Genomic DNA, 25,891 nt, shown 5'->3' with positions numbered 1-25,891 from the left:
AAGATATTTGATACGACTTCAATTTTCTTAAATTTACCAAGGCTTGATTTGTTACCCAAGATACGATTTATCCTGGAGAACGTTCCATGAGCACTTGAGAAGAAAGTGTATTCTGTTGTCTTTGGATGGAATGTCCTATAAATGCCAATTAAGTCCATCTTATTTAATGTATCATTTAAAGCTTGTGTTTCCTTATTTATTTTCATTTTGGATGATCTGTCCATTGGTGAAAGTGGGGTGTTAAAGTCCCCTGCTATGATTGTGTTACTGTCAATTTCCCTTTTTATGGCTGTTAGTATTTGCCTTATATATTGAGGTGCTCCTATGTTGGGTGCATAAATATTTACAATTGTTATATCCTCTTCTTTGATTGATCCCTTGATCATTATGTAGTGTCCTTCCTTTTCTCTTGTAATAGTCTTTGTTTTAAGGTCTATATTTTGTGATATGAGAATTGCTACTTCAGCTTTCTTTTGATTTCCATTTGCATGGAATATCTTCTTCCATCCCCTCACTTTCAGTCTGTATGTGTCCCTAGGTCAGAAGTGGGCATCTTGTAGACAGCATATATATGGGTCTTGTTTTTGTATCCATTCATCCAGTCTCTATGTTTTGTTTGGAGCATTTAATCCATTTACACTTAAGGTAATTATCGATATGTATATTCCTATTACCATTTTCTTAACTGTTTGGGGTTTGTTATTGTAGGTCTTTTCCTTCTCTTGTGTTTCCTGCCTAGAGAAGTTCCTTTAGCATTTGTTGTAAAGCTCTTTTGGTTGTGCTAAATTCTCTTAGCTTTTGCTTGTCTGTAAATGTTTTAACTTATCCGTCAATTCTGAATGAGAACCTTGCTGGGTAGAGTAATCTTGGTTGTAGGTTTTTCCCTTTCATCACTTTAAATATATCCTGCCACTCCCTTCTGGCTTACAGAGTTTTTGCTGAACGATCAGCTGTTAACCTTATGGGGATTCCTTTGTATGTTATTTGTTGTTTTTCCCTTGCTGCTTTGAATATTTTTTCTTTGTATTTAATTTTTGACAGTTTGATTAATATGTGTCTTGCCATGGTTCTCCTTGCATTTATCTTGTATGGGACTCTCTGTGCTTCCTGGACTTGATTAACTATTTCCTTTCCCATATTAAGGAAGTTTTCAACTATAATCTCTTCAAATATTTTCTCAGTCCCTTTCCTTTTCTCTTCTTCTTTTGGGATCCCTATAATTAGAATGTTGGTGCCTTTAATGTTGTCCCAGAGGTGTCTGAGACTGTCCTCAGTTCTTTTCATTCTTTTTTCTTTATTCTGCCCTGCAGTAGTTAGTTCCCCTATTTTATCTTCCAGGTCACTTATCCGTTCCTCTGCCTCAGTTATTCTGCTATTGATTCCTTCTAGAGAATTTTTAATTTCATTTACTGTGTTATTCCTCATTGTTTGTTTACTCTTTAGTTCTTCTATGTCCTTGTTAAACGTTTCTTGTATTTTCTCCATTCTATTTCCCAGATTTTTGTTCATCTTTACTATCATTATTCTGAATTCTCTTTCAGGTAGACAGTCTACTTCCTCTTAATTTTTTAGGTCTGCTGGGTTTTTACCTTGCTCCTTCATCTGCTGTGTGTTTCTTTGTCCTCTCATTTTGCTTAACTTACTGTGTTCAGGGTCTCCTTTTTGCAGGCTGCTGGTTCATAGTTCCTGTTGTTTTTCGTGTCTGTCCCCAGTGGGTAAGGTTGGTTCAGTGCGTTGTGTAGCCTTCCTGGTGGAGGGGACTAGTGCCTGTGTACTAGTGGGTGAGGCTTGATCTTGTCTTTCTGGTGGGCAGGTCCACGTCTGGTGGTGTGGTTTGGGGTGTCTGTGACCTTATTATGCTTTTAGGCAGCCTCTCTGCTAATGGGTGGGGTTGTGTTCCTGTCTTGCTAGCTGTTTGGCATAGGGTATCCCGCACTGTAGGTTGCTGGTCGTTGAGTGGAGCTGGGTCTTAGCATTGAGATGGAGATCTCTGTGAGAGCTCTCACCGATTGATATTATGTGAGGCCAGGAGGTCTCTGGTGGTCCAATGTCCTGAACTTGGCTCTCCCACCTCAGAGGCACAGCCCTGATGCCTGGCTGGAGCACCAATAGCCTGTCATCCACACAGCTCAGAATAAAAGGGAGAAAATAAAGAAAGAAAGAAAGAAAGAAAGAAAGAAAGAAAGAAAGAACGAAAGAAGATAAAATAAAATAGTTATTAAAATAAAAAATAATTATTTAAAAAAGTTACTTAAAAGTAATAAAAAAAGAAAGAAAGAAGAGAGCAACCAATGCAAAAAACAAATCCACCAATGGTAACAAGCGCTAAAAACTATACTAAAAAACAAACAAACAAACAAACAAAAAAAGGACAGACAGAACCCTAGGACAAATGGTAAAAGCAAAACTATACAGAGAACATCTCACACAGAAGCATGACATACCCAGTCAGAAAAAGAGAAAAAAGGGAAAAAATATATATACATATCATTGCTCCCAAAGTCCACCTCCTCAATTTGGGATGATTCGTTGTATATTCAGGTATTCCACAGATGCAGGGTACATCAAGTTGATTGTGGAGATTTAATCCGCTGCTCCTGAGGCTGCTGGGAGAGATTTCCCTTTCTCTTATTTGTTCGCACAGTTCCTGGGGTTCAGCTTTGGAATTGGCCCCGCCTCTGCGTGTAGGTCGCCTGAGGGCGTCTTTTGTTCGCTCAGACAGGATGGGGTTAAAGAAGCCGCTGATTCGGGGGCTCTGGCTCACTCAGGCCGGGGGGTGGGAGGGGCATGGAGTGTGGGGCGAGCCTGCGGTGGCAGAGGCCAGCGTGACGTTGCAGCAGCCTGAGGCGCGCCGTGCGTTCTCCCGGGGAAGTTGTCCCTGGATCCTGGGACCCGGCGGTGGCGGGCTGCACAGGCTCCCGGGAGAGGAGGTGTGGATTGTGACCTGTGCTCACACACAGGCTTCTTGGAGGTCTCTTGCCTCTTCGGCAGCTCCAGACCTTTTCCCAGAATCCCTCCCAGCCAGCTGTGGCGCACTAGCCCCTTCAGGTTGTGTTCATGCAGTGGTGCCTCTCTTCTTTGCAATGTGATAATAACAATTTCAATAACTATCAGTATTCTCTTCACAGGGTAATATTACAAACACACAAAGAAGATAACATTTTAATGAAAGACGTGATTTACAGAATTACAGTATATGCTTTCATTTTGTAAAAAAGACAGTTGGCCAGCAATTTTGTTCTTATCTACCAAAAGGTTTAGACACCTGCCATATCTTAGGGGATGCTAGTTTTACAAGCTCATTTATTTCCGTGTTATCACGTGATGTTGACCCCACCACTGACTTACTGAAGCACCGTGGTTCTGGGGACCATCCTGCTGCCGTACACGTGGTCTGGGCCTCTTGTTTCCCAGTTTCAGTTGTATAACCAGCCAAGCACGAAAATGACAGATTTTGGTTTATGCTCATTGGAAAGTAATAACTTTCAAAAGTATAGTAATATTGGGCAATCCTTCCATTTTCCACACTTGGAAGACCACAGGGTTTCTCTGAAATGAGAAAATATCAAGCTGAACACTGAAAAATATATTTAAAACCATACAATTTGTGATGAAGTGACAATAGGTTTTTAAATTCAAAGTGTTTGCAGACACTTTGTACCCATAAGTACCCAGTACTTATTTTTATTACTTAACATTTTAGGGTATTTTTTGCCAATCCTTTTCAATCAGGAAGTAATCTGCTAGCAACCACAACACCCAAGAGTCAGAACAAATCTGGGCAGGCCAGTTCCTCAGAGAAGCCTTTCCTAACTTTGTCAAACAGTACGTTCTAATAGGAACACAAGCCATATATGTATATTTAAATTTCTAGCAGGCACATTAATAAAAGGAACAGTTGAAGTTAATTTTAATAACAGATTTTATTTAACCCAATATACTAAAAGCATATTATTTTTTTCCTACTAAGTCTGAACTCCAGTGTGTATCTACACTCATGGCACACCCCAATATGGACTAGTCTCATTTCAAAAGCCACATGCGATTACTGGCCACTGTATTATTGGATGGGAAAGTTCTAGATTAGATGAGGTTCTCCTTAAGATACGCAGTTACAAGTTTTCATATGAATGGCTTTTGTCTTGTTTTGTTTTTTAAGAAAAAGACAGACAACCAACTGAAAAAATAAAAGACTTGAGTGAGAACCTTACATTAAACGGTGAGAGGTCTAGCAAAGAGGACTCAGCTTCATCAGTCACCAGGGAAAGGCAAATTTAAATCACTGTGAGATAGAACCATACATCCAGAGGAATGACTGACCTGGAAGAGACTGACTACCCCAGTGGTTGGGGCGGACATGGAGAAAAGGGAGCTCAAGACCACTGCAAGTAAGAGTGTAAACAGGTACGACCTCTCCTGAGAAAACAGTACGACAGAATGTGTACAAACCACGTTGAAAGCACATCTCTGTGCAGCCACATGTGTAAGAGAGTGTTCCTGGCAAGTCTCTGCATGTGGTACCAACTGGAAGCAACCAAGTGCCCACTGACAGCAGAAAAGACAAACACACGCCTGACTATCCACACAAGGGATATTACACAGCAACATGAGTGTTGATGCTCATGGTGAACCTCACAGACCTATGATTGTCTCCGCCGTGCCACCTAATTTCCTACTGAGTCCCCTCCTTTTTCTTTCTGCCAACCTCACCACCTCCCACCTTCCCCACTTGTGCCACTCCTGGAAGAAGGAGCCCCTCCCCCACTCATTCAACCAAGCCCCCAGCCACTCCGCCTGGGCCCTTGTCACCTCACTGGAGAGCTCAGTCATGGACCTGCTCCAGGTCCAATGCCCATCTCTCATCAGATATGCAGGCTGCCTGTGGGTACACTTGCCTGGAACCCCTCCATCAGGTGCCAGCTGGGTTCTTACCCCTCAGGAGGACCAGTCCGTTCTGGAAGCTGCCACGGCTGTCAGGCAGAGAGAGCCAGGAGAAATGTAGTAAAATGGGAAGTGAAGAACTGGCCCCACTGCAACAAAAGGTTGAAGGCAGGGATCGGTGCCAGTGGCAGAATGTGAGGGATGGATGGTTGTTCTCAGGTTCTCAGACTGCATGGTGGGAGGTGCTGTTGCAGACACATCAAGCGACCCTACACCCAGACTTGAGGTCCTAGGGTGGTTGGCGCTTTATCTTCTCAAGAGTATCGTGTGGTGGCAGCTCAGAGGATGAGCCCAGCGTCCGCCTCCTGTCCCATCAGACCTCCGACCATCAGGGTGAGGGGCGAGGGTCAACCAGGAACTCAGCAGAGATGGCCGAGAAAAATCAGGCCCAGGCGTTCTGCCCTCAATCCCAACAGGCACTGATGAAACACAGACCTTTACCCAAAGCGGTGGTTGTAGCCAATGGCAGCCTGGCGTCCGTGGGTCCTGACCCAGGCCACTACCCCTAGGCTCAGAGATCCTGGTGGCATCAAGCTCGGACACGCAGGCCAGAGGCGCCTTCCCAGAGCAGAGGCCACTATCATCACAGGCACCACCTCCTCCCACCTGCCTTCCCGTCTTCTGAAAGGCGCCACCACCCAGCTGCCGTGGGTGAGATGCCGCGGGGACGGAGCACGTGGAGGACCTGAGACCCGTCGGCGGTGCCAGGTGTGTGGGGGCGGAAGGTTGACTCGTGGACATTCAGGAGAGCCAGTGCCTGGATGGTCGTGCTGCGCTCCTGCTTGGTGAGCACCCAGGTGCCCTGAGCATCCCTTCTTCGCACGAGGCCGGGTGGGTCCTCCGGCAGTGCTGGGCGGACTGCACCGCTCTTGCCTCGGCTCCACCAGCGGCCACAGGTGGGGGCCGTCTGCATCTCCATCAGTTTGCAGAGCTTGAATGGTAACTCGGTTTCTCAGGCCACCTGCCAACCTGAGAAAGGCCAGAGGACAGTCTTGGGGTCCAGAGAGCAGTGTGACCGTGAGGAGAAGAGCCTGCCCGGAGCTTCCAAAGACACAGCGCGCGAGGCGAGGAGGCCAGGCTGCGCACCCGGGTCCCTGGCTCATCGTGCAGGAGGTCAAGCCAGGCAGCCGAGGGCATCCGTGCAGGGAAAGGAACCTCTCCCACCAGGACTGGGCTTCACCCAGAGCCGGCCTCGCCGGGAGCCGTCAGACAAGGTGCACACACCCCGCTGTGAGACCCGGAGAGGGAGGCCTGGAGGCAGCCTCCGAGGTTGGTCCCTTGCTCCTGATCCCAGGGCCTCCCGTCTGGACAGCCCAGGGGGCCGTGATGGGAGAAGCAGTCCTGGGCCAGGAAGGATGGGTGCTCGCAGAGTGAGAAACGGTCTACACCGCAGGGCCTCCCTGTTCTTTCGTCTCCAGCCCTCGCTCCCACAAGGGGAGAGTCAGGCTTTGGGAGCAAGTGGCAGAGGTCAGAGGGAAAGAGCCAAAGATGACGGCCCTCAGCCGCAGGAGCAGTTCCGATGTCTGAAGGACTTTTTCTTTTTGTGGTGGGAAGGCAGGAGGCCCCCTGGATATAAGAGGGTCCCCCCAGATTCTTCTTTTGGGTGCTTGTCGCTTTGATGTGTGGTTCTGTCCCAGGGTCTATGGCTGGGCTGGGGGCAGTTCACCCCCATCCACCAGCCTCTGCTTGATCCTCTGCCTCAGCAGTTCTCACGCCCCTTCACCAAGCCTCCCACCAAATAACTAACGTTATTTACCTTTGGATGGCTTCTGGAGAGGGTGGGGCTGGCAACAGCCTGGGCTTCACATGCCCTCCTTGGACCTGAGGCAAGGACCAGAACTGAGGCCAAACCCAAAGAACTCTACAGTCTGGGACCATGTCAGTCGTTCAGGGGAGAGTGCCACCTCCGGAGATGCATGTTGGGAGGCCCAGGCCCTGGCTCTCATCTTCGGCAATGCTGTTGCCGCATGATTGGCAGCTTTCAACCTCTGCAGATGGTCCTCTCCTGCTTCCCTGTGGTGAGGATGGGAGGAGAGTGCCACGGGGGAGAGGACAATGGGAGGAGGGTGCCACGGGGGAGAGGAGGATGGGAGGAGGGTGCCACGGGGGAGAGGAGGACGGAGAGGAAGGTGCCATGGCAGAGAGGATGGGAGGAGGGTGCCACGGGGGAGAGGAGGATGGGAGGAGGGTGCCACGGGGGAGAGGAGGAGGGGAGGAGGGTGCCACGGGGGAGAGGAGGATGGGAGGAGGGTGCCACAGGGGAGAGGAGGATGGAGAGGAAGGTGCCACGGGGGAGAGGAGGATGGAGAGGAGGGTGCCACGGGGAAGAGGAGGATGGGAGGAGGGTGCCACGGGGGAGAGGAGGATGGGAGGAGGGTGCCACGGGGGAGAAGATGGAGAGGAAGGTGCCACAGGGAAGAGGATGGGAGGAGGGTGCCACAGGGGAGAGGAGGAGGAGAGGAAGGTGCCACGGGGGAGAGGAGGATGGGAGGAGGGTGCCACGGGGGAGAGGAGGATGGGAGGAGGGTGCCACGGGGGAGAGGAGGATGGGAGGAGGGTGCCACGGGGAAGAGGAGGATGGGAGGAGGGTGCCACGGGGGAGAGGAGGATGGAGAGGAAGGTGCCACGGGGAAGAGGAGGATGGGAGGAAGGTGCCACGGGGGAGAGGAGGATGGGAGGAGGGTGCCACGGGGAAGAGGAGGATGGGAGGAGGGTGCCACGGGGGAGAGGATGGAGAGGAAGGTGCCACGGGGAAGAGGAGGATGGGAGGAAGGTGCCACGGGGGAGAGGAGGATGGGAGGAAGGTGCCACGGGGGAGAGGAGGATGGAGAGGAAGGTGCCACGGGGAGAGGAGGATGGGAGGAGGGTGCCACGGGGAAGAGGATGGGAGGAGGGTGCCACGGGGGAGAGGAGGATGGAGAGGAAGGTGCCACGGGGAAGAGGAGGATGGGAGGAAGGTGCCACGGGGGAGAGGAGGATGGAGAGGAAGGTGCCACGGGGAGAGGAGGATGGGAGGAGGGTGCCACGGGGGAGAGGAGGATGGAGAGGAAGGTGCCACGGGGGAGAGGAGGATGGGAGGAGGGTGCCACGGGGGAGAGGAGGATGGGAGGAGGGTGCCACGGGGGAGAGGAGGATGGAGAGGAAGGTGCCACAGGGGAGAGGAGGATGGAGAGGAAGGTGCCACGGGGGAGAGGAGGATGGAGAGGAAGGTGCCACGGGGGAGAGGAGGATGGAGAGGAAGGTGCCACGGGGGAGAGAAGGATGGAGAAGAGGGTGCCACAGGGAAGCTGGTGGCCCAGGCCAGTCCCACAGCTCTACTGGGGCTCCTGTGCTTTTTCTGGGGATGTGTTCAAGCTCAGGGGGTGGGTGAAGGCTCCTCCTTTGTCTCTGGGGAGTTGGAGCTTGGCAGCACTGGCTCCTGTTCCAGGATGGCTCTGGAGAGCATCCCTTTGGAAGCCTCTTCCACCCACCTCTGGCACGTCACCCTCGTGCCAGATAAACCATGGTCAGAGAAGTCAGGATGGTTACCTGAGGTTTAGTCCTTTAAAAAGGGACATTTAGGGGGCTCCCCTGGTGGCGCAGTGGTTGAGAGTCCGCCTGCCGAGGCAGGGGACACGGGTTCGTGCCCCAGTCCGGGAAGATCCCACATGCCGCGGAGCAGCTGGGCCCGTGAGCCATGGCCGCTGAGCCTGCGCGTCCGGAGCCTGTGCTCCGCAATGGGAGAGGCCACAACAGTGAGAGGCCCGTGTACCACAAAAAAAAAGGGACATTTAGGAGGCTTCTGAGTGCCGATCAATGTTCTATTTGTTGATCCGGGTGCAGTAAAATTTAGTAAACATTTATAGAGGGGCATCCTATGATTTTTTGCATTTTTCTGCATACATTATACTCCAAAGAAAACATTTATTTTTAAAAATCTGTCCTTACGTTGGAGACTTTAAAATCATAAATACACTTAAAAGAAAGCAGTTATTGAGCAGCCCCTAGGGTTTGTGTTGGGAGGAAGTGGCAGGTGTGTAGAAGACCCGGGCGGATGGGATTATTTTTCCTTCAATGCCTTGGGGACGACAGTCAACCCTCTTGCTACCCTGAGACATAAAATAATAGCAGTGCCCTCCCAGGGCTGAGGGAAGTGGGCAAGGAATTATGAGTAAAAGAAACTTTCCAGAGTCTGATGGAAGGAAGGAGCAGATAAAAACATGCGCAGGGGAGGTCCCGTCCCCTGAGAATTCTCACAATTTTCCATACCCATACCACCAGGGATTTACAAAGAAGACTCTTTAGAACTAGCAGAAACTATAGGCAAAAGTTCATGAATCTGATTATATGAAAATTGAGAATGTCTTTCCATGAAAAGTACTGTTGACAAAACACACACATCACACTTTGGAAGAAGGAATTTGCAATGTCTAAAAGTGACAAGAAGTTAAAATGTATTGTCTGCAAAGAGCTCCCACAAATCAGCTCTTTAAAGGCAGAAAGCAGAGGGAAATGCTAATCTGTTATAAATCAGGAAACAAAGAAAAGGAATTGAGCCCATAGCCCTACATGGGGGATATATACAGGCAAGAGAAATCGTCACAGAGAAATAAGGTGATTACATGAAAGCACTCATTTCAGAGTTACTTGAGGTTAGGAGGAAACTATGTGTCCATCCTTAGGAGAGTGGATAAGTAAATATATGAAGATAGGTAGCACTAAAGGGCAACAAACTAGATTCAGCAACAAGGAAATACGTTTAAACAGTAGCAAGTAAAATGAAACAATAAGGAGATAAAATCTATGGCCAGCTTCCATTTATATGAATGTAAAACACACAAAACCAGACATAGTTTACAAAGATATTTGCATATTTAAGGATATATCAAACATTATAGTGCGTCCCAACGTTGGGTTTTCAACAGTTGGGTTGAAAGGGAAATGGAATTCAGGGTCAGGAATGAAGAGGGAAAATGTGTAAATAAAACAAAAGTGACACTTCTCATAGGCCAGTGATGGTCACATGAAATGAGGAGCATAGTTAACTTGATCTTGCCCCCAAGATTCCAGATGGGGGTGGGGGAAGCATGGGAATATGAGGTCATGGTCCCTGTCTTCAGGCAGCTGACATTTCTTTGTTTGTGTGAAAGAAGATTATAATTACACAATAATTAGAAAATTAGCTAGAATATTGCAGTGTTTTCATGGTATAGATAATAGACAATTATATCAGCTGTTTTTTCCCTATTTAGACAGAAAAATAAAAGGAAACTTCACGCAAAAATTATCTTATTGTAGAAATAAACGTGTAAGATGAATTCTATTAATTTCACTTTCATAATTTTAATTGCAGAGCCTCTTCTGGCAGAAAATTTGTAGTAAACTATTCAACTAAGGCAATTATATATAATCTGTCAGATATTTTATTTCAAGAAATTTCCTAAGGTGTTTTAAAAGAGGCTTATGGCTGTGGTTTCCTACTTTGTCTACTACTCTTGCTGATACTTAATGACTTGCCTGGCTTCTTATCCCTACAGCCCAAGAACATCGTTAACTCTTCCTAAATAACCCACACTTGCACACTCACATTCACCTCACACATGAGGCAGTCTGGGTAGAAAGATTTCTAACAGTTAGGGAGTCCACAGGTATTGCTTGTCTGGACAGTACTGATTTACCCCTGCTGTCCCATTTGAGTATTAATAAAACCTGCTTTCACCCTGAGGCATGTCCTCATTTACATAAAGAATCATATGGTCCTCCTACTAATCATTACTTACCGTCTTCAACCAAAGAATAAAAATTAGGATAAAAATCAAGGTGTCAACAGTCAAAGATCTTGCTGATGATTTATGGTTCTTTTTAAAATTTCCCACATGAAAGCTCTCTCTTTAAGAGCAAAGAATTAAAATTGTACAAGCTGTGCAGTGTTAGGAATGAATTCTGGTCTGAAATTAGAATTAAGGTTAACTTACAGCTTCAAATGGTGGTACCGTTAGCCTGTTAGCCTGAAAACACTTTGAAGTCTTTAGATCCTGGTTTCCTATACCCTCAAAACTAAAGATGTAAAAGGTTTTTTTTTTTTTTGTCTTGTTTCGGTTTTCTAAGCTATGTTACTCTAAGAATAGTTTAGTAGTTTTTCTCAAAGGAAAAAGTCTGTCTAAATATTATAACAAATTATATTTATAAGTATCTTTTTTATAAAATTGGTACATAAAAATGAAAGACTATATTAAAAGCTCAAGAGAAATAATGTTAGAATTTCCCTTTATAATTATTAAAGAATAAAGAATATTTAAAGTTAACTTTACCTTCTGCACTGAGTTCTCCTGAGATGATTAATATGATAATCAGAGCCAAGCCTTTCGACCTCATCTTCTATGGTGTGCTTAATAAAGGGTTTAACCATTCTAAAGTACTAGGGACTCCTCATTAAGTACACAATGCGTCTCCTGAAAAAAGTTAATTATTTACAACATCTAAGTCCCTTTGTAACAAGCCTTATATTTGATTTAAAACAGTTTAGAAAAACACTAAAAATACACAACTACATTAATTGACAGTACTTTTCACGCCACAGTCCAATAAGAACATGACCACCGATGAGGTCAACGATAACAGCAGCAAAATAATTAACTCAGGCTGCATAAAAAACAGGGTAAATTTTCAATGTTAATTTCCCAAAGTAAGTCCATGGAGTAAAGTTCATTGGTGGCCATTGATTTCTTTACCACTGTAGATCAAATGAAGGGATGAACTTAGGTACATGAATTAATGGATCCCTGATATGAAAACAGTGTTGTCTAGACTGCACTGCTAAAGGAAAAAGTGGCCTTAATTGTCTCGAGCAGTGATAGAATAATGTTATTGATTGTAAAGTCTAATGTTGAGAGAGGTTGTATGCTGTGGCAGGTGATTAGAGAAGCACTGTGCTGAATTATCATTCATGAAAAATGCTTCGACTATCTGGTTTATATCAGGACATGCTCTAGTCTTGGGTTTATGGCAGTGAAAAAATAGATTCCAGTGACTGTCCTCATGGAGTTTACATTCTAATGGGTTTTAGTTTAAACTACAAAATAATACTGTGAGGTGGGAACTATTATTATTTCAGTTCAGGAACTTTTTATTAAAATTCAACATATTAAGAGAAAAGTGCATGTACAATTAGTGCACAGATCAATGGATTCTCACTAACTGAACACATCTGTGAACCAGCACCCAGAACAAGAGGATACACTAGTTCCCAGAGTCCCCGCTCCGGGTCATTGGCAAGGTCTACTCCCAGTATAAATACAATCTTGGCTTCTGACAGCATAGGTCAATTTTGCCTGGTTTTATTCTACATAAATGAAATCCTAGAGTTTTTTGGGTTTTTTTTAAATATCTGGCTTCTTTTGTTTAACATTTTGCTTGTGAGATTCGTTCTGGTCTTGGGCTGTAGAAGGTAACTCCTTCCCTGCAGTTTTCCACTCTGCTAATATGGCGCGAATTACCCACACATTCTACTCTTCATGGACATTTGGGTGACTTCCAGTTAAGGAATATAAGGTGGCCTCTGCTTATTTTCAAAGATTATTTTTTAATTTGAAAATTTTCAAACATAACCTCTCCCTGGATTCTACCGTTCACATTTTATTATACTTTTTAAAATCATGTACTTATTCATCTATCCATCTGTCCTTTTTTGACGCATTTCAAAGTAAGCGGTAGGTATTTGTGTGTGCTCCTCTAAAAACTAAAGCAAATATATCCTTAACCCAGTAATTTTAAAGATTCTTTTGCCATGAAATTTACAAAGAAATGCAGAATTTTTAAGTGTACATTCTGAGCCTTGAGCAAGGCATACAACGGGATACTTCAAACCGCTGACGTAAACAGCATCTCTAAACGTGGAGCACAGAAGTTGCTGAAGAGCAAACACCTGCACGCTGACAGCAAGGCTACAAATCAGGATGGATTTTCACTCGAAAACTGCCTGGGTGTGATGGAAGCAGATCACTGCTACCTGTCCAGTAGGTCAGCACTTATTTTAGAGCAGATAGGAACACACATGGAATTGAAAGATCTTGTAGGAAAGCGGCCATGGAACCCAGACAGCCTCAGACAGACAGTAACAGTAGAAGGAAGACACTGAGTAACCTATGTTTTTAATAACGTTGTTAAGGTGAATATAAATGTCACCGGACTGTTCTTCAAATGTACCTCAATAAAGATCCATCACAATTACTGACGGCAGGAAGAGCCTGTTTCTAATACTCCAACAATGTTCAGCAGGTATGAAAATTAATGATGCTTTGGCAAAGCAAGGGCAAAGTTTAGATCAAGTTTCATTTTGGTCTCATTTAGATAATTCAAAATAAACCATCACTATTCCAAATACAAAAGTTATCTGCAGTAATAATGGAATATTATTCATAGAATAAAACTCTACTCTCTAAGACTGGTTTCTGAAATAGGCTTCTGTATAATTGGAGAAAAAAAGGGTCCATAATTTATGCAAGATGCAGAAGCACTGCTTTATGTAGACCCCCCTTAAGTATTCCTAGAAATAAGCAGGTTTTTGGACTATTTCCTTCTTCCTCTATATAGGTTGTAATTTTTTACACATACCAACAAATACACATGCCCTCAAATGAAAATTGTAAGTAAATATTTATCTGCATTATATTTACCTCTGATAAAGAAGCTATAAATATTTCCATCGGAATTCTCCTTTTTTTTTTTTTTTTTTTTGCGGTACGCGGGCCTTTCACTGTTGTGGCCTCTCCCGTTGCAGAGCACAGGCTCCGGACGCGCAGGCTCAGCGGCCATGGCTCATGGGCCCAGCCGCTCTGCGGCATGTGGGATCTTCCCGGACCGGGGCACGAACCCGTGTCCCCTGCATCGGCAGTCGGACTCTCAACCACTGCGCCACCAGGGAAGCCCGGAATTCTCTCTTTTTGGTGAAAGTAGAACTATAGTAGATTAATTATCACTCTTTCTGGACTGAGTGAACAATATAAAAATTAAAAGGAAGCCTGTTAGAAAGCCTATCTACTAGCAACAAGCAATCCAAAAGACAGTATTTTCTTAATCAGCAAAGATTTTTAAATGAATTTTAAAAAGAATTTTAAATTTTAGATAAAAGAAACGAAGAATAGAAAAAGTTTGTTTGTTACCTATACCTTTTTAACTTTAACACAAAGTCAGATTTTAAAAATTGTACAAGGAAAGCAAAAAGCACTTTCCATACATGTGATCAGCTTTCCTATTTCTTTTCCTGTACATACTGAGACATTTGCCTTTGCTAATAAGGAATGCCAAGTGTGTCCATCACCATTTGAATAGCTTTCAGAGGATTCACGATTTCTTCCAAGTTATCTCTTCTCAACACCCAATCCGGTTTAAGTCTGTGAGAAGAATAGAAACCTTGCATTAACCCAGTTCCTCTCTTAGAAGACTCACGTCCATCGCTTTGTCTTAACTGAAATGTGGTCCCTCCTAGACATATCACCTCCCTCACAGGCCCTCACACGGGTGGGAGGCTTCATGTTATGGCCGTTTATGACTTTAGACTATTTCTCTCCATCTTCCCTGAAGGATGATCCTGGCTCCTTTGAAGCTCAGGCTATTCAGCTACCAAACCCCAGCGTTTTGTCTGTAAACCTGGTTCCTGGTCTTCCCTCAACTCCTGCCCCATCTCAGAACTTCAGCAGCCTTGTAGCTAAAGAGCCGACCCCTCACCTCTCCGTTTCTGCCCCCTTTCCTTTGGGTCCACTCAGCACAGCCCCCGTCACACAATCACAAGACAGCCGCTGTCACCCTCAGAAAGTGCCCGGCCACCGACTGCTCAGCCTGAGCCTTCCAGCCCGAACCACCTCTTGGGGTTCATCCACGCCCTTTGACTTAATACTTCCACGGCTCACAGCTTCCTCCCACTGTGGTGTCCACTTCAGGGGACCTCAGCACGTGCCTGTCACCCAGCACAATGCTGGTCTCCTTTCCCTCCCATCTAGCTTGCGTCCCTCAGTATAATCTCCATTGCAAATGCCGTTAACGCCATTGGTGCTCTTCCCTATTGAATGCAACTGGAAAGCTCTATGTGGATTCCAAGTTGAATCCAGGTATCTGCCTTCTCCATTCCTGCACAGCTGGACGTTGCTAAAGAAAACCTGCACAACCAGGCTGGCTGATTTTATGCCAATGATTGAAATTACCTAGAAATTGCTTCCTTTCTCTTTCCCCAAGATGACTGTTTTCTTCTTTCCAAATGTCCCCTCCACACCGTCCCCCATCTGCTTCTGAGCTAATGTTTATGATCTCCTTCTTCACTGAGGAAACGGCATCACAGCCACCCTCCTCACATGAATCCCTACCACTATATGCACTTCCATCTTCCTGTTCTTTCCAGTGAAAATTCCGAACATCTATGAATTGGGGGGTGGTCAAACAGAGCGGGTATATATCCCCCTACCGTGGAACAGCAGTCTGTGAAGAAAGAGATGCAATCTAAGCCATGCATCGACATGGATGAACCTCAAGAGCATTACGCTAAGTAAAAGAGTCCCGTCACAAGGAGCTACCTCTGTGTGATTCCATTTATGGGACAAAGCAGAAAAGGCAAAACTAAAGGTACTGAACTCCCATCAGCAGGTTCCAGAACCTAGGGGTTAAATGGGAAAGAACTGACTGCAAGGGGGCACAAGGGAACTTTGTTGTGACAGAAATATTTTATCTCAGTGGTAGTGGTTTCACAACTGTATACGTTTGTCAAAACTCATTGAATTGCATACCTAAATAAAGGGTACATTTATACTGTTGGGAGTTTTACCTCAGAAAACTTGCTTATGTCAAAAGAAAAAAAAAAAAGAACCTATTCATTCATATGTTAATAGTTTTTACAAGATAATTAGTATTAAAATGTACCCGGTCCTTAAATAAAAATCATATGTAGTGATGGTTCCCACTAATAAATTTCATGCAAGTAGACTATTTTTACCTTATACTGTGAAACATGCAGGCACAAAACCAATTTACAACTATTACACATTGTATAATTATGAGTAATTATAAAGCTAACTGCTATATAACCCAGGCCAAGAAATAGGTCACTGTCAACACTGTTGGATTTGCACTAAGTAGAGAACTGATGAGTTGTAGAAAGGAAGTAGGGAAAGAGGGAGAGAGAGGGAGGGAGGGAGGGAGGGAGGGAGAGGGAAGGAAGAAAATTAACATCATGAGTTAATCTAGTTCATCAAAATCAATTAAATCTTTTTGTTAATAAGCTAAAATCAATTAATCATTTTTAAATAAAATTTAACTGCCTGAACAAAATGTAAAGTCACAGCTGAAGTTCAGTAATGGAGAATACACCAACAAACAAACCATACAAGTTAAGCATAGCAACTATTCAAAGGAAAAACCAACAAGCAGTATTCTTTGATATACAGACTTGACTACCACAGGTACACCCTGGGTTTTGTGCCCATCCTGCTGCAGAATCCTGAGGGCATGCATCTCTCTGAGGACCATCAGATTTTCTGACATGACAATGGTAAAAAAAAAAACTAAAGAAAATAGAAGAATGCACCAGTTAAAAACTAAAGGAAATGAAAACATTGAGGATTTTAATAAAAGATTAATTTTTTAAAACAGTCAACTCCTAGTGGTTTTCTTTTTTTTTTTTTTTTTTTTTTTGCTGTACGCGGGGCTCTCACTGCGGAGCACAGGCTCCAGACGCGCAGGCTCAGCCGCTTTGCAGCATGTGGGATCCTCCCGGACCGGGGCACGAACCCGTGTCCCCTGCATCGGCAGGCAGACTCCCAACCACTGTGCCACCAGGGAAGTCCCCGGTTTTCTTTTTTGAAATATATTTTTATTCATTTATTACTTATTTATTTTTGGCTGCTTTGGGTCTTAGTTGCGGCACGCGGGATCTCTTCATTGCGGTGCGCGGGCTTCTCTCTAGTTGTGGCGTGCGGGTTTTCTCTTCTCTAGTTGTGGTGCGCAGCCTCCAGGGCATGTGGGCTCTGTAGTTTGCAGCACGCAGGCTCTCTTGTTGAGGCGCGTGAGCTCAGTAGTTGTGGCACGCATGCTTAGTTGCCTTGTGGCATGTGGGATCTTAGTGGCCTGACCAGGGATGGAATCCATGTCCCCTGCATTGCAGGGAGGACTCCTTACCACTGAACCACCAGGGAAGTCCCCCGAGTGGTTTTCTAATTCAGTTCGTTTTAACATTCTAAATATTATTGAACCATGCACCATGTGAAAAACTCAAATTCCGATGAACTTTTTATGAGCAATGTTCCGTCAAAATGGTTCCAATGGCATCAGATTGCTGTAGATTCCAGTCCCAACCAGTCATTGTCATTCAGCGAGTCACTTAACATCTGAGCTTCTGTTTCGTCAGTGAAGTAGAAATAATAATACATACCTCACTGGGTTTTATAAAAATTTAAACTAGAAAATGTATTTAAAACATCCTAGTATTGTCATTTGTAAATGCTCAGAAAGGAGTTTATTATACTTGTTGTTACATCTAGTACCACATCTTATATATTTAAGAAACTAACAGGAAAATTGCTATATAACAAAATGGCAATAATATATAATGACAGGGTCTATTAACCTAATGAGCATTTATTAAAGGACTTTAAATTTCATACTGAGAGGTCAATTAAGCTAACCAAATGTCTTTATAAGTGAAACCATATTTTATTAAAGAATCTATTAAAAGTATATACTAAAAAAATTATCTTTTTTTTCAAAAATCAAATGGTGACTTACCTTTAGGCTGATTTGTAGCCACAAAGGATTATATGACAACAGCCAGTTCAGGACTTTCTGTCGTTCTCCTGAAATGCAAGTGAAAAGCAAGTAAGCTCAGATCACTAATCAAATAGAGACAGTAAATAAAATTTCATGGAGAATTCAGTGGCAAAAAAGGAAAGTCGCATACATGAAATAATTTAAATAAAGTATACTTCCACTCTTTAACATACATGACCACATTTAAGTTTGTGAGATTTTTAGACAGCAAAGCCAAACTGTGAAATACAACATTTCTAGAGTATATTTGAAGAATTTAAAGTTTAAAGAATTAATCTCAAGATTTCTGTAATGTTCTTACCCACATCTTTCTTCCAAGAATTAACCGCTTAACTTCAATGTCAATTTCAAGATTTTTCATAGCTTTAACCATTTTTTCAGAAGTAAATAAATGACACGCAGCACAACGTAATCTATTTAACTTGTAAGCTCTGAGAGACACTTCATCCTTGGTAGGAGCTCTCAGGACACTTACACCTGCAAACTGTATCCCAAGTCGAACCACTCCTCACAACCTCTATTGTCCAGGTTCCAACATGATCACCTCTAACCCAGACTAATGGGAGAGCCTCCTAACTGGTTTCTCTGCTTCCACCCCCTTTATAAATTAGAAAGCTAAGCCCTTAAAGAATTTGATTTGTTAAAATTAAATTCTGAAATGCAATTTGAATTTTTATAAAACATTTTCTTCCCTTAGGAAGTTCTCGGTCTAGCACAGAAGTGTAGAAAGAATCACAATACACTACATAAGGAGAAGTACACATGAGGAGTCATGGGACAAGGGGAGGGAGAGCTAAGTCACCTAAACGGCAGGACAGCCTCCTGGCAGGGGTGACCCTGAGCTGACCCTGCAGTGGACGTGACACACCAGGAACGGGGCCTTCCACTGAACTGCAAAGTGCCCGGAGCCAAGAATACAGATAAGAAAAACAAGACAAAAAATAGGTTGGAAGAGGTAGAAAAGAATTCAATACTATGAAAAATAACAGTGACAGCTAACAGTCGAATACTTTGTGCCAGGCACTATCAGAGTCTTGTAATTTAGGTTACCTCATGCAGTCATCACTTAAGTTGTTTATTATGGCTGTGATTAGAAATATCCTGAACTGCAGAAAATTTAGGCTGGTTATGGTTTCTTAAAAGTGTAATAATTTGACTTCATTTCTAAAGCTTGGATTTTTCAAAAATAGCTTTTGGAGATTTTGAACCCTGACATTCAGGAATCAAGGTAAAACTTCATTTCTTCTCTCATCTTGAGGAGGTTGTGAGAATTTTCATCTGATGATGGTGATAATTCACATATATGCTGAGATATATATGCCATGTTATCTTTTACACATTGACTTGGGGGTAGAATTGGACTAATTGACTCTGATTCTAGATCCTAATTTAGTCTGTAATTATCATTTATGAAAGAATCTGGACTTAAAATTGTGCAGAAAATCTCATGCACACGTTTTGATTCCAAATGCATAGGCTTTGAATAATCTTTACAAACATATCTGGTGAAAGACATTCCACTAATTCTGGTTCATTATTAGCTACACAGCTATTATTCACAAAAAAATCTGGACTTAGAAAATTTCCTTGGCTTTGTGTGATGTTCTAAGTTGAAAAACAGTTTGGGGGTAAGAATAAGTTTACTATTCTCTTCGCTTTGGCCATTAACATTATCTATGGGGTCAAAGGAAGTTTCAGTTATGACTTTCTCATTAAAATTATATCTTTCAAAATGTTGGGGATGGTTGTATATATGTAATTTATTTAGTAGATTTGAATTATAAACATTACTTAGGTGTATGTTTTGTGGCTGCAAAGGCTTTTGATTTTTAGTTTGTCTATTTTCTTTCTTAAGGCATAAGAAAGAAAGGCCTTCTTTCTTAAGGCCTTTCTTAAGGCATAACAAAATGAAGTGCTAGTCTTTTTATCCTTAATTGAAAGGTTAATCGGCTAATCCAGGAGGAGAGCACATGAGCAAAAAAGATGCTCAAAGTGTTCACTCCATCTTTCTTTTCTCTGCCTTCTCCGCTTCCATCCAACTTCCCATGAGGAAGCCCTTCCATCATTTGTAACAATCTATATAGATTAAGGCACAGAGAGCGAGTCAGTTCTGAGAGACACAAAGGGATTTACGACTAATACCTGCTTTTCAGACTGCAGTGATAGTCTAGCTATAAAACTTCAGCTTTTATGGAGACAAATACCCTCAGAGGTCTAAAAACAGAAATAAAACATAAAGCATTTTACCTTTTCCCTTTTGTAAATCTTTATTTGGTCTCCCCCACCCCCCAACTCCACCCTTTAAAAAAATTTCTTAGGTAACCAAACAAATGAGGGAACAGATCTGTTATACTACTTTCTTTTAAATATGCCTCTATTACCTTCAGTAATGGCATTCTTGGATATGCATCACTGTTAATTTTTTGAACAGAAGCATTGCCATGTGTCTGAGATAAGAATCTTACTATTTTATCTAGATTCTGAAAGACAGCAGAAAGTCAGAATTACAATTAAAAAAGTGGGCTGCATCTCCCTCCTTTGGGAAAAGATTAAAAAAATGTTGTCAATCAATAAACAAGATGATCTCTCATAATTCCATCTAGTTCTAAGATTCTGTGGTCTTTGTTTACAAACTTTTTATTAGTGACAAATCAGAAAATGGTAGTTGCAGCCAGTGACAACTGAAGCTGCCTTGTTATTAAATGGATCTGGCCCGCCCCCTTGTGGCCATAAGTGCAATGACCATGACTGTTTGAGAAGCCTGCCTGTGAAAGAAGGAAGAGTCAGGTTTGGGGCTGCCTTGCCAGTCAGTTCATCCAAGACTCCCAGTCACATCAAATTAGAATCAAACTCATTGCACAATAGACGGGTGGCTTATTTTCTTGAAGAAGTGCGAGCTGCCTCATGTTGGCCTCTACTCGTTTGCAGAGCAAAAGCTCCTATTTCCAGAACTGGCACCAATGAGTCTGTTAAACCATCCAGTTGAGTTGTTCATAACCCTGGATACAGAGATCATTTGAGGGGTTTGTAAAAACTAAAAACACCCCGACCTTCCTCTATGTCCTCCCCAGGAGTGATGCTGAAGCGGGGTCCTGGTACCGGTGGTTTTTTCAAAGCTCACCACTGAGGTACCGTGCAGTCAGGATGGAAACACCACGTAGCTTAATCCCATTCAGTAGGATGGCTGGTGATTTTAACTGAATGTTATTTTGAAGACCTAGACCCAAATGACAAACCCCCTACATTACAGCAGTCCTATGCAGATTCTAACACACCAGTATTATTGAAGTTTTAAAAAGAATGACTAGGAGATTAAAAGAAACCCAAAAGGTCATTTAAAAAAGTTTTCCTTGGATTGGCCCCAGTAAATCTGCTCTACAAAAATATCCCAAATGACAGTCTTCTGGTCCTCACTCCTTATTAGGCCTAGATACATTGTACTGTAGACCTATTTTTATACTAATTGTGAATTTCTGTCACTATTTGGCAAGTATAACACTTTACCTAGTGGTTCGTTAGATGCCATCTGCGTACATCGAGTTTTCTGCATTTACCCCCAGAAATTCACATTAGTGAGTGTGGAGTGGTGAGTAGAAATCTCCCTCATTTAACAAGCAATCCAGACAAATCTGACGCACGTGGTTGAGGCATCTCAGAGAAACGCTGCTTAGTCATACCGTGACACGCTAATTCACTGAAGGTGTGGGGTGTGTTGTAGTTAAGGGATGTTCTAATATTTATTTTCTACTACAGTGCTTTCCAAAATGTGGTCCCTGGACCAGTAGCAGAGGCATCACCTGGGAACTTCTTAGAAATGCAAGTTCTAGTCCTATTCTACACATATGGAATCAGAAACTCTGAAGGTGGGGACCCAAAAGTACTTTAACCAGCCCTCCAGGTGATTCTGATGCATTCTTAAATGTGAGAACCACCGGTCTCCTCAAAACATCGCAACCTCCTTGATAGCTGTTTGATGTAGCTTCTTCTTGTTCTTAGAATTTTTCCCTCAACCTCCTAACATATGTCTTTAGGGAGGAACCATGTCTCACGTCTGTAAATCAATATAAAGGAAAGCGCATGGGATTTAAAATTATAAGACCTGGATGGGAATCCCAGCTCTGTCAATTGCTATGAATAAAACCATGCGTAAATATTTCCACCCTCTGAGCATATTTCCTCATTAAAAATCAGGAAGAGAACATTTATTCAGGACACAGAGTCCAGACTTTTGCTTGAAGCTTTCTCTCATTTGAGCACCATGCACAGCTGCAGTTGGCATTACTTCCAACCAATGGATGAGAAAATAGACACGGAAGACTCAGAAGAGTGAACTGAGCTGCCTACCCTGATCCACTGGACACAAACCCTTTGACAGTGTTGCCTTATCTACAAATGTGGATAAGGACTCCATGAGTTTGATGTAAGGATTAAATAAGGCAACAGAGTTTAAAAGAATTTGTAAACGGTGAACATTATGTTTGTATGTATTATCTTAGTGGCTTGGTGGGTTAAGTGGAATCAGCACACTCAGACCTGAAGCTGAGGGAAATCAACAGCTAATAAAAGACAAGTTTTGTTTTAAAGCAGAAACCATAACACATCATAAACAATTGGTTTTTAAAAAGAACAGTGAGCTTTTACACTATAAAAGAGTAAATTCTAAAACAAAAGAACAAAACCAAAAAAAAATAACACAGCAAACCTTTAGTTCCACATAACAAAAAAGAATAAGTAAAAAAGTATTACGTAGATAGAAAAAATATATACCTTTCCATGTAAAGCAAGCATTTATAAACTAAAGGGGAAGGGCAGGTTCTTAAGTGTAGCTGAACCACTGCTTAGATACAAGCCCATGGACCTCAGATTAGAGCCTCTTCTCACTGCCTTAGGAAGCTGTTATTTAGACAAGGAGTAAGACTCCCTCAGCTTTTTTTTTTTTTTTTTTCTTTTCACACTTTCAGAGGTTCTAATCAATGGAAAGACCAGAGCAGTCAAAATAAGGATGTAAATTCTTTGGATTTTGGTGACAGGAATGGGAGCATTGCTCTGGTCAATGCAATGCAGAAAAGCTACCCAGGAAGTTCTGAAACAAAAGTCACAAAATTTGAATCGCCATTAAAATTACACTGCAGGGCTTCCCTGGTGGCGCAGTGGTTAAGAATCCGCCTGCCAGTGCATGGCACACTGGTTCAAGCCCTGGTCCAGGAAGATCCCACATGCCGCGGAGCAACTAAGCCCTTGCGCCAAAACTACGGAGCCTGCGCTCTAGAGCCTGCGAGCCACGACTACTGAGCCCAAGTGCCACAACTACTGAAGCCCGCAGGCCTAGAGCCCGTGCTCTGCCACAATAGAAGCCACTGCAATGAGAAGCCCGCGCACCACAACTAAGAGTAGGCCCCGCTCGCCGCAACTAGAGGAAGCCCGCACGCAGCAAAGAAGACCCCAATGCAGCCAAAAATTAAAAAATAAAAAGTACACTGCAGCATAAAGAACTCTTTAAAATAATTTTGATAGATACAATTAATGGATGTATTATTTAACTATTGCATTATTACAGATTACTATTATCACAAAAGCACTGCAATGAAAATTATTCTGTTGATACATATATCTTTATTTCCCCATCTCTTTAGAAAAAAAAAACAAAAACAAAAAACTACACTACAGCAAAGGAAACAAAAGAGTAAAACACTGAAGTGTTCATACTTGTTGAAAACAACCCTGAAGAGGTGTTTTTGGCTTTGTTGCTATAGACATTCAGCTAAAAAGGAGCTCACTCTTTCTCTATGATAAGTATTAGAGTTACCCTCACTCTGTGGAATCAGTTTCCCTACGGAAACTAAAGTGGATATTTAAGATGACTGATGAAAAGCAATTAAAAAACCCTGCTCTAACCAAAGTACTCCTGGCAGTTTTAAATACAGACAGATGGATGGATGGATAGATGGATGGATAGAGAGACAGATGAAAGAATATTAATTTTAAAAGTGCCATCCATTACTCTAGAACCGCAAGTCTTCTCGAGGGCCGAAGCCTATGAAAAACGCTTCTCTGTAACAGAAAGCTAGGAAAGTGCTCCTAAGGATGCTCCGCGCAGGCGCGTGGACGCGCTGTCACCGCCGAGTCCCCGCCGACCCGGCTCCTCTGCCCCGGGGACCAAGGCTCACCCAGAGTTAGAGGGAAGGACCTGGCTTTATCTCCAGGCCTCAGGTCCGCTGCTGCTCGTTCCGAGGCCCCTCCCGGAGCGCGGCGGGGAGACCGCGGAGGGCCCACTCCCCTCCTACCTGCAGCACGAAGGCGCTCGGCCAGACGGTGAAGCCGCACTCGGCGGCCGGGCCACGGGACAACCTCACGGCGGTCGCCTCCTCGTTGGGGTTGTCCAGGGCCAGGGGCAACGTCCGCGAGGCTCCCAGGAGCACTTCCCCGAAGCAGAGGAAGGACGACCTGCAGAAGTGGCTAAGGGACAGGACCGGCGGGGAGGCCGCCTCCTCCTCGGCCCGGGGGCCCCGCCGCCCCGCCCGCGGCCTCGGTTCCGGGGGCTCCGCTCACAGCAGTCGCGCCCCCGACGCCTGGTCGCCATGGCGGCCTCTGGGCCCAACAGGCTGCTCCGAGCCGCCCGTGGAGGAACGCCCAACGTGTCCTCTCGGGAAGCTGGGGGAATTGGAGCGAATTCGCCCCCCTTCTCGTGCAATCGCCGGGACCCGGCAAATAAGCGTAGCACAGACTCGCAAACTAGAAACAGGAGCAAACAGCGCAGATTCTTTGCTGTTTAAACTTCCCGCCTCCACTAATGGGATCCCCAGGCCCCGCCCGCCTCCACGCGGGGCCAATCACCTTTCCCGGCAGCAGCCCCGGCCAATGAGAAGAAGGCGCCTTATTTAAACGTATCGGCGGCGGCGCGTCGCTCTGCGCGCGGAGGCGGCAGTGGCGTCGGGGTCTCGGTGGGCCCCGAGGCCCGGGGCTCAGACTCGGAATTCGCCTTTCGGTTTTGTGAACAGGTTGCTTGAAAGAAAGAGGGTCACAGCACTTCCACCGTAAATGCAGCAGTCATTGCCTTGCTGGGACAGTGATTTCCCTCCCCCAGTATCCCCGCCCAGGGTCACAACCCTGAGCTCCCCGCAGAGGCTTCCTGGGCCCAAATGGGAGAAAATGAGGAAAATTAAATGTATAGTTGTAAGGCCAACTGGCCCGAGGCAGGGGAACACAATCAGATTCACAGGTTGCATCAGAACGAAATTCTCCGGACCACCCAGTTCCAGAAACTGTCCTGGAGACATTCCGGACCACCCAGTTCCAGGAACTGACCTGGGGACTTTGAAACCAGCCCAGCCTTCCCGCCTTTCGAGGGGCGGGACTAACGGTCCCCCAGGGTACCCGAAAAGACCACCAAATAAGGAATACCCTGCGCCCTCCCAGATTCACCACACCCCTTTCCCTTCTTCCCCTATAAAGTTTTGCCCAACCCTCGCCCGGGTGCGACTTCTCTGGCCCCTTTCTATCGGACCAGTGAACCTCGCCCGGGAGCGCTCCTTAATAAAGCTCACTTGAAGCTTTCCTCTGTTTCGTGGTGCCGTTTGTTAAGATCCGACCTTACAATAGTTAGTGTGAACGTGCTGATGTCAGTGCCTGACCCCAGCAGGGCCTCAGTGATACTGGGAGCAAAACTAGGTAAACAAACAAAACCTGAGATTCCCAGAAATTCATAAGCGATGGTCTTGACTGGCATTGCCCTTGACAAATAACTTCCGGTTTTCATTTTAATTGTAGACATCTGATAATAATGGTTATCGCTTACATGTTACTCTTTGCCAGGCATTGTTTTAAGCCCTGCACATATTTATCTTAACCTTCATTTCAACCCTGTGAGGGAGGTGCCATGATTCGTGCTTCACAGATGAGCGAGGCCGGCGTCCAGCCAGCCAGGAAGTGGCAAAGCCAAGAGACGGACACAGGCAGCTCGGCTGGTCTTGCTCTCACCCCTGCACCTACTGCCTCTAAAGACAGGAGAAGACTTTAAAAAATAAGGTGTGGATGTGTGTACGCGTGCATGAAATATATCAGGAGGAGACTTTAAAAAATAAATTGTAGATGTGTGTACGCGTGCATGAAATATATCAAAAGAAATCTCCCTGGGTGGAAAACCAAAATGAGGAAGGTGGGA

The 25,891-nt window shown here is 44.4% G+C and overlaps 1 protein-coding gene and 2 pseudogenes across 2 annotated transcripts in view; all 3 read right to left on the bottom strand.

Annotated features, from left to right (window-relative positions):
- The window catches only part of F13B (coagulation factor XIII B chain), a 41,059-nt gene extending 28,281 nt beyond the window's left edge, over positions 1-12,778 (bottom strand). The window contains exons 1-2 of one of the 2 annotated variants that reach the window (XM_067729809.1): positions 11,232-12,778; positions 3,349-3,549 (exon numbers count right to left, since the gene is read on the bottom strand). In XM_067729809.1, the coding sequence (XP_067585910.1) occupies positions 3,349-3,549; positions 11,232-11,295 (265 nt within the window). In that variant the 5' untranslated portion in view covers positions 11,296-12,778. Of the gene's footprint in view, positions 1-3,348; positions 3,550-4,932; positions 5,322-11,231 lie in introns of those variants that run through there. The other variant, XM_067729810.1, reaches the window with a different exon arrangement.
- A 1,669-nt stretch (positions 12,779-14,447) lies between these two features.
- LOC137220146 (abnormal spindle-like microcephaly-associated protein homolog) lies at positions 14,448-24,510 on the bottom strand (annotated as a pseudogene).
- LOC137220156 (abnormal spindle-like microcephaly-associated protein homolog) lies at positions 18,895-20,126 on the bottom strand (annotated as a pseudogene).
- Positions 24,511-25,891: the final 1,381 nt, after the last annotated feature.

Source organism: Pseudorca crassidens, chromosome 2, assembly GCF_039906515.1.
Source record: "Pseudorca crassidens isolate mPseCra1 chromosome 2, mPseCra1.hap1, whole genome shotgun sequence".
Taxonomy (NCBI): domain Eukaryota; kingdom Metazoa; phylum Chordata; class Mammalia; order Artiodactyla; family Delphinidae; genus Pseudorca; species Pseudorca crassidens.
Note: the sequence above shows the minus strand (reverse complement) of the source record. Positions and strands in the feature narration are given on the sequence as shown.